The 12,851-nt window shown below is 35.2% G+C and overlaps 1 protein-coding gene across 1 annotated transcript in view; it reads left to right on the top strand.

Moving 5' to 3' along the window:
* MEI4 (meiotic double-stranded break formation protein 4) overlaps positions 1–12,851 on the top strand; it is a 229,234-nt gene that overhangs the window by 58,634 nt on the left and 157,749 nt on the right. The window contains exon 3 of the mRNA XM_036769437.1: positions 1,921–2,458. Within this exon, the coding sequence (XP_036625332.1) occupies positions 1,921–2,458 (538 nt within the window). The remainder of the gene's footprint in view (positions 1–1,920; positions 2,459–12,851) is intronic.

Genomic DNA, 12,851 nt, shown 5'->3' with positions numbered 1-12,851 from the left:
GTCTGATCAGCCACAGTCACACACACCGTACCATGGCTCCAACATAATAATGTCATTTTTGTCCTCTGAGAATGAAGGATAACAACCAACCATGTTCCTCTGAGAGTGTCTCCAATTTATCCTGTGTATATTTTGTTTGCACATAGTTGTTTTCATATGGTCTTCCCTCATTACCTTTCTTCCTCTCTCCCCATTAATTTGTTAGCTCCTTGAAAGAAGATATTGTTTTTGTGGTTTTTTTTTAATCCTCAGGACTTCCCACAGTGCCTGGGATATAGTAAATGCTTCATAAATACCTGTTGACAACTACCTTCTTCAAGAGTGTTTGTGTTTGGGTTGTTATGTTATTTCTACCATGAGAATGTAAGCTCATTGAATGTAGGGGCTGTTGTGTTTTTTTTTTTCCTATATTCCTAGTGTTTACTATGGAGCTAAGTGCATATTAAATGCTTGTTGACCAAACTTGAAAAGGTGTTCCAAATTGTTGAAATCTCCCATTCTTATCAATATGAAATGTCAGTTTATATTTTATATGTAATTACTATATGTAAGATATTTTTATATTTGTTGTTCAGTCATTTCAGTCATGTTCAACTCTTTGTGACCCCAGTAGGGTTTTCTTGGCAAAGATACTAGAGTAGTTTGCCATTTCCTTCTCCAGCCCATTTTACAGATGAGAAAACTGAGAGAAACAGGGTTAAGTGACTTGCCCGGGATCACACAGTGAGGCCAGACTTGAACTCAGGAAGATGAGTCTTCCTGACTCCAGGCCTATTGCTCTGTCCACTGTGCCACATAGCTACTTGCATTACACATGTATAAAAAGATTATCCCACCTCATAAAATACATGTTAAAGTCCTTTTTATTTCTTTGAATTATATACATCCTGTATTGGATAACTACTCTATCTGTTTTGATGTGTAGAAAAGTAATTGAGAACATGTGGGGAGTGGTGGTGACCTGCACATATAATCTCATCATTATAGGAATTTCTTATGGAGACTCAAAACTTTTTCACTATGCGTATTGATAAAGCAGCTGCTACTGAATAGTCAGAGATAGTCACATAGGGATGCCAAGGGGTTATGGGAGTTTAAGCGTCTTGTCCGTGGCTACTCATGTAATTGATGCCTAAAACAGTACTTGACCCAGTCTTCCCAGATTCTAAAGGCTGGTCCCCCATTCCCTAAATGTGAAACCTCTTTCTATCTCCCATAAGGTATGCCTGGCTAGAGGAACAGGCCTTTAAGAATATTTATGCCTACCTGTAAAAAGCAGGATAACCATTTGAATGAAAGCTGAATATAATTTATATTTCCCAAGAGATATCAGCGACATTTTAGAATGCATTGGTGACAGTTCTGAGTGTCACCACATTCCTAGATTTTTATGTATTGCTTTCCCCTCTCTTACACCAAGGAAGTAGCCTAGTTTCACTCTTCCTTTGCTTTCTTATAAAGCTTTCTTAACAAACTGGCTAAGTCATTGGAGGAAACTCTGGGAATCATCCATACTGTCGTTCTGAAATTTAAGAAGTCGTGATGAAAATAGGAAAAGAGATAGAAATCATGGGCTGCATCAGTGGCTTAGAGCAGAAAGTGAAAGAAGGGGTTGAGAAGCCACTTGGAAGCCTTTCTTTTTGTTTGTGAGGAAATATCAAAAGGAATCTTAACTAGCTTTTGCCAGTGAAGGTAAGTTTTCCTTGCAATTATTGTTATGCTCATTTCTTTGACGATTTTGTGTGAAGATATGTATTTCTTTTTTCTTTCATAATATTGAGGCCATTGCTTTTGGTAGGCCTTTCATTTACCATTTTAGGTTTAAATGACAAATGGTTTGATCTTAAATCAAGAGATTTTTAGGTGCACAAGAAAATCATTGTTAAGTCGTATATATTTTTGTTTTGTTTCAGGAAACAGAGCTGCGCCTCTGTCCTCTAAGGAGTCTGAAAGTCCTGAGAACATCTCCAGTCAGCTGGAAGACTCTGGCTGTGATGTGTTAAGTGAGAATAGAACTGATCCTTCAGAACTGTCCCAAAATGTTGAAGAGAGTTCTACTTCATCTTCTGAAATTTCTGTATATCAACTGCCCATTGTGAAAAGTCACTGTGCCTTCCAAGAAAAAACTTTATCTTCTCACCTGCAGTTTTTGCAACATGTGCTTGAACTGAAGAACTTGACAGAATCTGGTAGTTTGAAAACAGATTTAAATAAGATTGAAAGTGACTGTTCCACAGTATCTGATTCTGTTTTTCGATTGCTTGATGGCCTGATAACTTTTTACAGTGACCCTAAACTCCCTTTCTCAAACTTTTTGACAGAAGCAGTTTGTGTTTTGACTAGGTTAATCGATGATTGTAATTTATCTAATCACATACTTAAAAAATGTTTCAAGAAGTTGGAAGAATTTGAGAAAACTCTAGTGCAAGTTATTTTAAGGAACAGCAGTATTAATCGGGTAAGTAATATATTATTACATTCTATAACGTTGAAATGAAATGTGAAGATATGTGTTGTGTAGATCCATTCTTTGAAATGGATCTCCCTTATATTCCAAAAATCCTTCCCTTGCATCAGTCTGTGTATCCTGTTATCATGCATTACACTGCAGAGCCTGCCTACTCACCTTTTTTTCCTATTCTTCTTACTTTCCTCCAAAACTTCTGATATTCTTTGTTTTTGGGTAATTCCTGCCTGTATACATCAGGCCCTGTGACTACATTCTCTCCAGAGCTAGTACTTTCATTGTTTATTCTAGTGTTCTATTTGCTGTTTGTGGTTTTCAGTTGCTTCAGTCCTGTCTGACTTTTTGCAACCCCATTTGGGATTTGCTTGGCAAAGATACTAGAGTGCTTTGCCATTTCCTTCTCCAGCTCATTTTATAGATGAGGAAATTGGAGCAAATGGAGTTAGGTTACTTGCCAGGGGTCACACAGCTTATAAGTGTCTGAGACCAAGTTTGATCTTGGGTCTTCCTGATGCTAGGCCTAGTGCTCTATCTGCTGCACCATCCTAGCTGCTTATTTTCTTTACTACTTAAAAGTTTTAATGATTTCTCAGCTTACTGGGTCTACAACATTGAAATCCTTTATATTATGCTATCATCTTATGAATTAATAGCTATTGTATTTGTCCATTCACCCTCATTAGATTGTAAACCCTTGAGGTCAAAGACTGTCTTCATTTCCTTTGTTACTGCCCTAGTAACCAGTACAGTGGTACACATAGCAGGTGTTCCACAAATGGACTGATATACAGTAGGAAACAGGCCATACATTGAAGACATTTTATTTCTTTTGTCATTAAGCACTACGTGGAGTTGCTGAAGTAGGTAAGCCCCTAGTTCTGTTCTGTTGTAACATTTATTTAACTGGAGTCTTTTTTTCCTCCCCACTTAAATTTATAATTGTTTTTCTTCCTTCTGTTGTGTTGTATTTACTTTGGTTTCTGTTTCCTTCCCTTGGGCTGTATTAAGTACCCTAATCTTTGACCTTTTTAATTGACAACTAAGAAAGAATAGAAGTGGATACAGAGGGATAAACTGACTGTTTCAGCCTTATCTTAGAAATGGTGTTTCACAAGGAAATCTATCTATTGATTTTTAAAATGTAATATTGCTGTTTGCTTTTATTGAGTTCATAATCTAGCCCTTAGGTAATTTTCGTTTTTTATATAAATATTCAGAATATTGGCCAGAGTTTTCAAAGATCCCTTCAGTTAATGATTTAATTTATCTGTTCTTTATCTGTGTGCAGTTTTGTTTTTTGTTTTTTTAAAATTAACTTATTATAGTGATAGACCCTGTCGGAAAAGAAACAACATGATGGAGTTTTTAGCAATTGTGAGAATATTTGACTTTTTTGTAGAATCTTTTTTTCTATTCTCATCCTACCCCATCAATGTGCCGCAATTACAAAAGATAAAATTGACTTGTCATTGCTCTCTTTAGAGAAAGTTGAAAAACCCAATTACTTTATGATACTTTATCATTCTCCTACTTTGTGCCTTGGTTTCTGTTTTATTCTTCCCAAACAATTTAAAACACATTTTACGTGATGTAAAATGCCAATACATGGGTGAGTTTCATTATTCACCAGACAAAATAGAAAAAAAAAAAGTGCGTGTCTGTGTTTGTTCGCCCGCTTATGTAGGCGCACTGCCTGCATCTGTGTATATTGAGTCTCAGTTCTCTGACCAGGAGAAAGAGACGACTTATAAAGTTGAGCCTGAGTTCTGGAAGGCTAACAGTGTGGAAAAGATTAAAGCATAGGCTTTTTTGCAGTGGCACCTGGAGGCACAGTAGACAGCACTAGGTCTGGGGTCAGGAAGACCTGATTTCAAATAGCTTCATACATTTACTAGCTGTATATGACCCTGGGAAAGTCACATAATTGCTGTTTACCTCCACTTCATCAACTGTAAAATGGGAATATTAATAATACCTACCTTGCAAGGTTTTTGCAAAGACTAACATTTGAGCTAATACTTGTAAAACTTTTAGACCATCTACTCGCCACGAACCAATTAGTTCAATGAGAAGGGAGAGTTATTAGTGGTAGCCTTTAGACAGTGGCCTTTTTTGGTCATGGTGACTTTTGAAAAAGATAAAAATAGAAGACAGAATTCCATCTTGTATAGCCTTTCTTCCCTTGAGATATCTTGGTATAGTTTTGAGTCAGAAGACCTGGGTTTAAATGTAATTTCTGTTCCTTACTATCTTTGCAAACTTAGACAAATTACTCAACCTCTCTATGCCTCTGGTTCTTCATCTGTAAAGTAAGAGGACTGGATGAGGTGGCCTGTCTTAATGCTTTAGTTCTATAATGCAAAGACCCTATAATATATCACTTTTCTCTACTGCTGTTGGTAGAGTGGTAGAAAAGGAGTGAGGACTGTAAGAATCACAGCATTTGGGAGGTCTTGAAGCAGAGTTTAGCTCCTTCTGTTCTTAATGAAAGAAAGAGCTAATGGATAGAGAGCCAAAAATACCTGGGATCAAGTCCTGCCTCTGACACTCACTACTTCTATTATATGACCTCTTAGTGCTCGAGGCAACTCCCAAGATTTTAAGTTGCAGAGATTGTACTAAACTGCGTTAATAAAGGGAATTTCTTCATTTTTGAGTTCCCTGTGTCAGTGAAATCACAGGTTTAGGACCTGTCCTTACTTTTGATGTATAGTTTTTATCCAATGACCATTGATTTATTATTCTACTAGAAAAACTGAACCAAATTCATATCTTCATTCTTATTGTTCAGTCGTTTCAGTCTTGTATGGCTCTTCATGACCCATTTGGAGTTCTCTTGGCAGAGATACAGAGTGTTTTGCCATTTCCTTCACCAGCTCCTTTTACAGATGAGGAAACTGAGGCAAACAGGCTTATGTGATTTGTCCAGGGTCACACAGCTAGTAAGTGTCTGAGGCGATATTTGAATTCAGGAAGAGGAGTCTTCCTGACTCTAGGCCCAGGGCTATATCTACTGTGCCACCTAGCTACCCCATTTTCATTCTTGCTCTAAGTTAAATCAGAAGACATTAAAAAAAGTTGCAGGCAAATGGAAAGACAGCTTTCTTCAGGGAAGCAAAAAAGGAGTTGTTTAAGTTAGTTGCATTATGTGCACAAAGATAAGAAGAAACATCATTTTGTGGGACACCTGGCTGTGTTGCCTGAAATAACCACAAAAAGTATGAGAACACAGACTATGAAGATAATTGAAGCTTATTCACCAATGTCTGTTTCAGAGAATGAAGTAGAGGAATTTGATGAAAAACTTGACAAGATGCTTCATGCTAAGGCAGTATACACCTTAATATCACTGCAGAAATAGATGCCAGAAGAAAACAGAATGTGAGAAAGGTGATAAGGAATCAAGAAACAAAAGAGGACAGATACTTAATGACCACTCAAATGGCTTACGTTTGTATGAATATTTTCTTCAAGAATAGAATCAAAAGGTTCTGATAATATTGAGTACCATTATCCCTTTCCCCAGGTGATTTTTGGCTGTATTTAATTGATGGTAGTAATTTCACAATCTGTGTGCAGTCATATCGTTGATTTGTTAAAGCAACTTCAAATTCAGTTCAACATTATGATAAATGGAATACTATCACATTTACGAACTTATTTGTTTAAATGAGGTGTTAATATGGACAAAAATAAAGACCTCAACTATGACTTTGCAAAACAATTTTCCCGGTAAAAAGCTCTATGGAGTCCAGAAATCACCTTAGCCAATAGGAATTGGATTTTCTTGTCAACTAGAGAGGTATGCTAGTCAAGGGAAATACTGGTTAAAATGTAAGCTCATTTGCAAAATATTGTAGAGAGGTGAAAAGTGGGAGCCAGAGAGCAATAGCTAGGTGGGATTGAAGGCCATCATTGGGGAAGACAAGACAAGGCTAGACTTCAAAGTTAAAACAATACTACTTTATGGAAGTAAAACTAAGCTTTCAGTATGGGATAGTGCTTGTCAAGAACAGTTGTCAACACTGATACCTATCCATTACAGAGGCTATAAGATGTTCTCTTAGGTTATGATGTCACAAGAAGAGGCATTTTGTTCAGTTGGATAAATGTGTTAAATAAATAAGAAATATACTACGTGAAGAATAATCAGTCAAGCAAGCATTTATTTAGCACCTAATATATAGTATAATATATAGTACATTGTGATAAGTGTTGGGAATACAAAGAAAAAAAATGAAACCTTTCAAAGATTGCATTCTAATGACAGAGACCCCGTGTATATTTATAAGTAGGGAAGGAAATAAGCATTTTATACAGTGCCTACCACAGTACTAAACACTTTTTACAAATATCCCATTTAATCCTTACAACAGTCATGCAATCTGGGTGCTATTAAAACATTTTACAGTTGAAGAAACTGTGACTTGTTCAGGTTCATACAGCGAGTAAATGTCTGAAGCTATTTGAAATCGGATCTTCCTGACCCTAGACCCAGTGCTCTATCCACTGTGCCTCCAGCTGTCTCTAAAATAGCCGGTTTGTTTTCTGGCCTTACTCTGCTAGAAAAATCCCTGATTCTTCTGCTTCTGATGGTCCTGAGGTTCCACAGAGGGATTAGGGCATCTCTTCTCTATTGCCATCAGTTTGATCCCCTATTCTAATGTAGTTCCCTCCCAACACTGTTAACCACCAATGACTAGCACTGCAGTTCCACCTAACCACTTAATATCAGTGAGTTTATCTAAAAGGATGTTTACTCTGAAGGTATAGCAAGATCAGAAGAATAAACATTTCCCTCAATACGTCAGGGGCGCAATCCCTCTGATACCTTCTCAGTCTCTGGGGAGAATGGACTTAGACTTAGCACAAATTCTGTGTCACTTTGGTAGTATCAAGTCCCTGTCCAGAAGTCTTTTTAGGTTTTCCTGAAGTCTCACTGCTCATCATTTCTTATAGCACAGTAGTATTCCGTTACATCATATACCACAACTTGTTCAGCCATTCCCCAATTGATAGGCATCCCCTCAATTTCCAATTCTTTGCCACCACAAAAGAACTGCTATCAATATTTTTGTACACGTGGGTCTTTTTCTCTTTTTTATGATCTCTTGGGGATATAGACCTAGAAGTGATATTGCTGGGTCAAAGGGTATGCACATTTTTATAGCCCTTTGGGCCTAGTTCCAAATTGCTTTCCAGAATGGTTGGATCAGTTCACAACTTCACCAACAGTGCATTAGTGTCCCAGTTTCCCACATCTTCTCTAACATTTATCATTTTCCTATTTTGTCATGTTAGCCAATCTGATAGGTGTGATGTGGTACCTCAGAGTTGTTTTAATTTGCATTTCTCTAATCAATAGTGATTTAGAGCTCTTTTTATATGACCAAGCAGCAACTTTTACATGAAGCCTTTCCCTTTATCCTCTACTATCAGTGATCTCTGCCCCTTCTTAAAGTGAGCTGGTTGGTTCAGTAGATAGAGTGCTGGGCCTACAGTCAGAAAGAGCTGAGTCCAAATTTAGCCTAAGCTAGCTTGTTTACTATCTCTTGACCCTGGCCAAGTCAGGGTCTGACTTTAGTTTGCCTCAGTTTCCTTAATTACAAAATGAGGACAATATTATCACTTTCCTCCCTGGGATGTTATGAGGATCAAATGGGAATATTTGTAAAGTTCTTCACACATAGTAGATGCTTAATAAGTGTTGGTTTCTCTACTTTCTTTTTTTTCCTTCCTTCCTATCTTGTTTATGTAACCTGGACCTGATATGTGAGTCATTTACATAGAGACAATTTTGAAACCCATGGGAGTAAGGTGACCAAGTGACTGAGTGTTGAGAAAAAGAGAAGAGGACCCAGAACAGGGCCATGGAGAACTTCCACAATTAGGAAGGGATATTATGTGGGTGATGAATCAGCAAAGGAGGTTGAGAAGAAAAGACCTAATGAAAATGCTAATTGCAATCAATAGCTAAAATTGAGAAGTTGATAGAAACGAAAAGTTGAAATTTGCTCAAGGGTTCAATGTTATTTAGAGATACTGTTGTAAAAACTGGTTATAGTGTTCAATGTGCCTTTAAAAAACTTGTTGAAATGATCTTTTAGAACAAAGTAGATTTCCATTGATTGAGGATGACTAAACAAGTTACAGTATATGTAGGTGAATAGATTATTACTGTGCTTAAAAATGATGAATAAGATGGAGAAGCATAAAAAACTAAACATGTTCTGATGCAGAGTGAAATAAATGGAACCAAGATAATACTATGCACAATGACTGTTAACAGTGTAACTGAAAATAACTTTTTCAATGAATGTTTCAAAATTACAAAGAAAAAACATCCTCCAACCCCAATACCACACCTTTATAGAGGTGGGAGGTTCATGGGGGTGAAACATTGCATATATTTTTCAGATTTTTCTGTATATAATTTTGCTGTTATTTTTTCTCTTTCTCTTTTTCTTTTCTTGTTTTTTTTTTTTCCTTAAAATGGTATTTTTGTATGAAATGGCTCTCTGAGAGGGCAAAGAGAAAAAGAGACCAGTAAGGATATTAGGAGAAATTCTGGTGATGTAAAAACAAAATATATCAGTAAAGACTTTCAAAACATTTTTCTAACTCTGAATTGAGGGAAAACAGAAAAAAGAATAAGAAAATTATCCTATCAAGTAGAGAGCCATGGACCAACCTTTGGAGTATATGCTATGCGTTAGAGAATTTGGAATGGGCTATTTTGTGTTTGGGGCAGCTAGGTGGTACAGCTGGTTAGATTGCTGGGCCTGAAGTCTGTAAAACTCATCTTCTTGGGTTCAAATTTGGCCTCAGACACTTACCAGCTATATGACCCTCGGCAAGTCACAACCCTATTTGCATCAGGTCCTCATCTTTAAAGTCAGCTGGAAAAGAAAATGGTAAACCATTCTAACATATTTTGTCAAGAAAGCCTCAAATGGATTCTGGAGGAGTCAAACACAACTGATATGAATGAACAACAATAAAATCTTCTGTTTATTTGACATATGGTGACATCTTTCTATATAGAGTATCCCCAAATTTTAGTGTAGTTTTAACCTACTAAAACTTTAATTCTTAAATTCACTCAACTGCTTAAGCTAGTAAAGCTTAACACTGTATTGAGACTTATGAAACCTGCATAAACACTCATTATTTTAGGTACCTCACAATTTGCATATGTATATTTTATAATGTCATATATCAGTATCTTTTCCAAGAAAACTCCAAATAAGATCATAAAGAGTTGGACACAATTGAAAGGACTGAATAATAATACGGAACTAGCCTTGCCTTCATGATATAAGTCCAATTTGGTCATAGTATATGATCTATATGATATGTTGATATAGTCCCCTTGCCAGTATTTTATTTAAAATATTACAGTCAATATTCATTAGGGCAATTAGTCTGCAGTTTTCTTTGTCTGTTTTTATTCTCTCTGGTTTAGGTATCAAAACCATATTTAAGTCATTAAAGGAATTTGATAGGACTCATTTTTTTACCTATTTTTTCAAATAGTTCATGTAATATTGGAATTAACTGTTCTTTATATGTTTGGTAGAATTAGCTTTTAAATCATTTGGTCCTGTGCTTATTTTTGTTTTTCCTTAGAAAATTCATTTATGGTATGTTGAGTTTCTTTTCTCAGGATAGGTTTATTTACGTATTCTATTTCATCTTCTGTTAACCAGTGCATTTTATATTTTTGCAAATATTTATCCATTTCATTTAGATTGTCACTTTTATTGGCGTATAATTGGGCAAAATAGCTTCTAATAATTGCTTTAATTTCATCTTCATTTGTAGTGCTTTCACCCATTTCATTTTTGATAATGGTAATTTGATTTTCTTCTTTTGTAATCAAACTATGCTTTATGTATTTTTTGCTTTATTAGTTCAATTTTTTTAACTTTCAGTTTCATAAATTTCTCCTTTGATTTTCAGAATTTATATTTTGTTGCTTAATTGAGGATTTTTAATTTGTTGTTTTCTTAGTTGTTTTTTTTAATTGCATGCCCAATTCATTGATCTTTTTCTGCCTTTTATTGAAATAATCACTTAGAAATCTAAATTTTCCCTTAGCGTTACTTTGACTGTATCCCACAAGTTGTGGCATATTGTCTCACTGTTGTCCTTATCTTTCTTGATGTTATTAATTTGTTCTATGATTTGCTCTTTGATCCACTCATTCTTTAGGATTAGATTATTCAGTTTCCAATTAATCTTTATGCTCCCAAGGCATTTTTATTGAATGTAATTTTTTTTCTATTATGGTTCCAAAAGGATACATTTAATTTTTCTGCTTTTCTGCATTTACTTATGAGGTTTTTATGTCCTAGTCTATGGACAATTTTTGTAAAAGTGCCATATACAACTAAGAAAAAGGTGTATTCTTTTCTATTCCCATTTAGTTTTCTTCAGACTCCTATAATATCTAGATTTTCTAAAATTTTGTTCAAATCCTTAGCTACTACTTATTTATTATATGTTTAGATTTTATCCCCTATTTCCTTCTGTAAATAATTTAAATTTTCCTTTAAGAATTGTATGCTATACCATCTGGTGTATATGTTTAGTATTGATATTACCCCTTTGTTAAACTTTTTAGTAAAATGTTGTTTCCTCAACGATCTCTTTTAATTGGGTTTATATTTGCTTTTGCTTTGTCTGAGAATAGCGATTGCCACTCCTGCCTTTTTTTTTTTACTTCAGGTGAAGTATAAGAGACCCTGCTCCAGCCCTTTATTTTACTTCTCTGTGTTTCTGTTTCAGTTATGTTTCTTGGAAATAATATATTGTTGGATTCTGGTTTCTAATCTACTCTGATATCTGTTTCCATTTTATGGATGAATTTATCTCATATACTTTCAGGTATGATTGCTAACTATGTATTTCCCTTCATCTTAGTCTCTCTTTTACTCCTTTCTTTTCTTTTTTTTATGCCTTCCTTCTTCAAAAGTTTGTTTTGGTTCTGACTGCTGCCTTTCTTTTTCGGCCCTCCTCCTTTTCACAGCACTCTCCCTCTTCCTAATTCCTTAGTGTATCGCCAATCACGGCAGCACATCTGACGACTGCTGCTATAAATAATTAAAAGGGTCCAATTGCAAAGTATGATGAACTCTCTATTTATTCAGCAATAAACTAAAGCATTGTTCAATTAAAGCACGGCATAGCATTCATGGCAACATCCTTAGGGAAAACATATCATATAATCACATATATATATATATAGATATATATAGATAGATAGATACACACACGTATACATAGGATATACATATATATGTATATATATATGTGTGTGTGTGTGTGTATGTGTATATATATATATATGTATATACACACACACAGCAATTAGTACCAACAATTAGTCCGAGGAAGGTCAGAGTTCATTGAGTTTATTGTTGACTACCTGATAAAGATTAATGAGTGAGGAGGTACTTAGGTTGGGCCTTGGAGAGACAGGGATTCTTAGAAAAGAGAACATCATGAACAGAGATACAGAAACAAATTTTCATGACATTGGAGGGAGAAGACTCATTTTGTTTGCAGAGAGGACTTGTATAAAATTTCAGGATTTTAATAAAATTTCCTAATGTTAGTAGAATTTCTATTCTTTTTTTAATACCAACTGAGCTCTTGGTTCTTACTACTATTTTCTGCTGAATTGTTTTTGTTATAAATTAATACAACTTTATACTAGTGTGATTAAAAAAAACAGAACCACTGCAGTCTATAAAGCCAAAGGACTTCAGTTCTGAAACTTATCAATAGTGTGACCCCACATGTCAGAACCTCAATTTCCTTCTTTTTGAAATGGGGATAAAACTTGTACAACCTCTCCTATAGGGTTCTTATAGAGATAGTGCTTTGTAAGCCTTATATATCTATATGAACCAATTCAGTTATATTTCTTGATCCAAAACACCATGGTAAAAATTTATGCTGGGAATTAAATGTGGTCACTGTTATCCTTTATTACAACATATGGGGATGAGGAAGAGGGGAGAAACAGTAGTGGTATGTTAAAATCAAAGCATGTTAGCACAGTCCACTTCTGCTGTATTAAAAAGAAATGTTTTAGCTGTAAAATCTCTATTGGTTTTCAATGTTACTTTGAATATTTTTTTCATTTGACTTAATTCTGAAGACACAAAAGCATGTAATTAGTTCTTGAATTTAAAAAAAAATCTACTGGGCAGAGATCACTGCAGAAGACTTATTTGTAACAGGGACCCAGAGACATGCCTGAAAGGCTGACCATCATTCTAAGATTCTGTGAAGGGAAAGTAGGTGAATACTTCAGACTAATCTTTTTAGGACCTGAAAGATGACATGATCTTAATTTGATGGTTTTGTTTGACAT

Source organism: Trichosurus vulpecula, chromosome 7 (genome assembly GCF_011100635.1).
Source record: "Trichosurus vulpecula isolate mTriVul1 chromosome 7, mTriVul1.pri, whole genome shotgun sequence".
Classification (NCBI taxonomy): Eukaryota; Metazoa; Chordata; class Mammalia; order Diprotodontia; family Phalangeridae; genus Trichosurus; species Trichosurus vulpecula.
The sequence above is the reverse complement of the archived record's forward strand: the minus strand, read 5'-3'. Positions and strand labels throughout refer to the sequence as shown.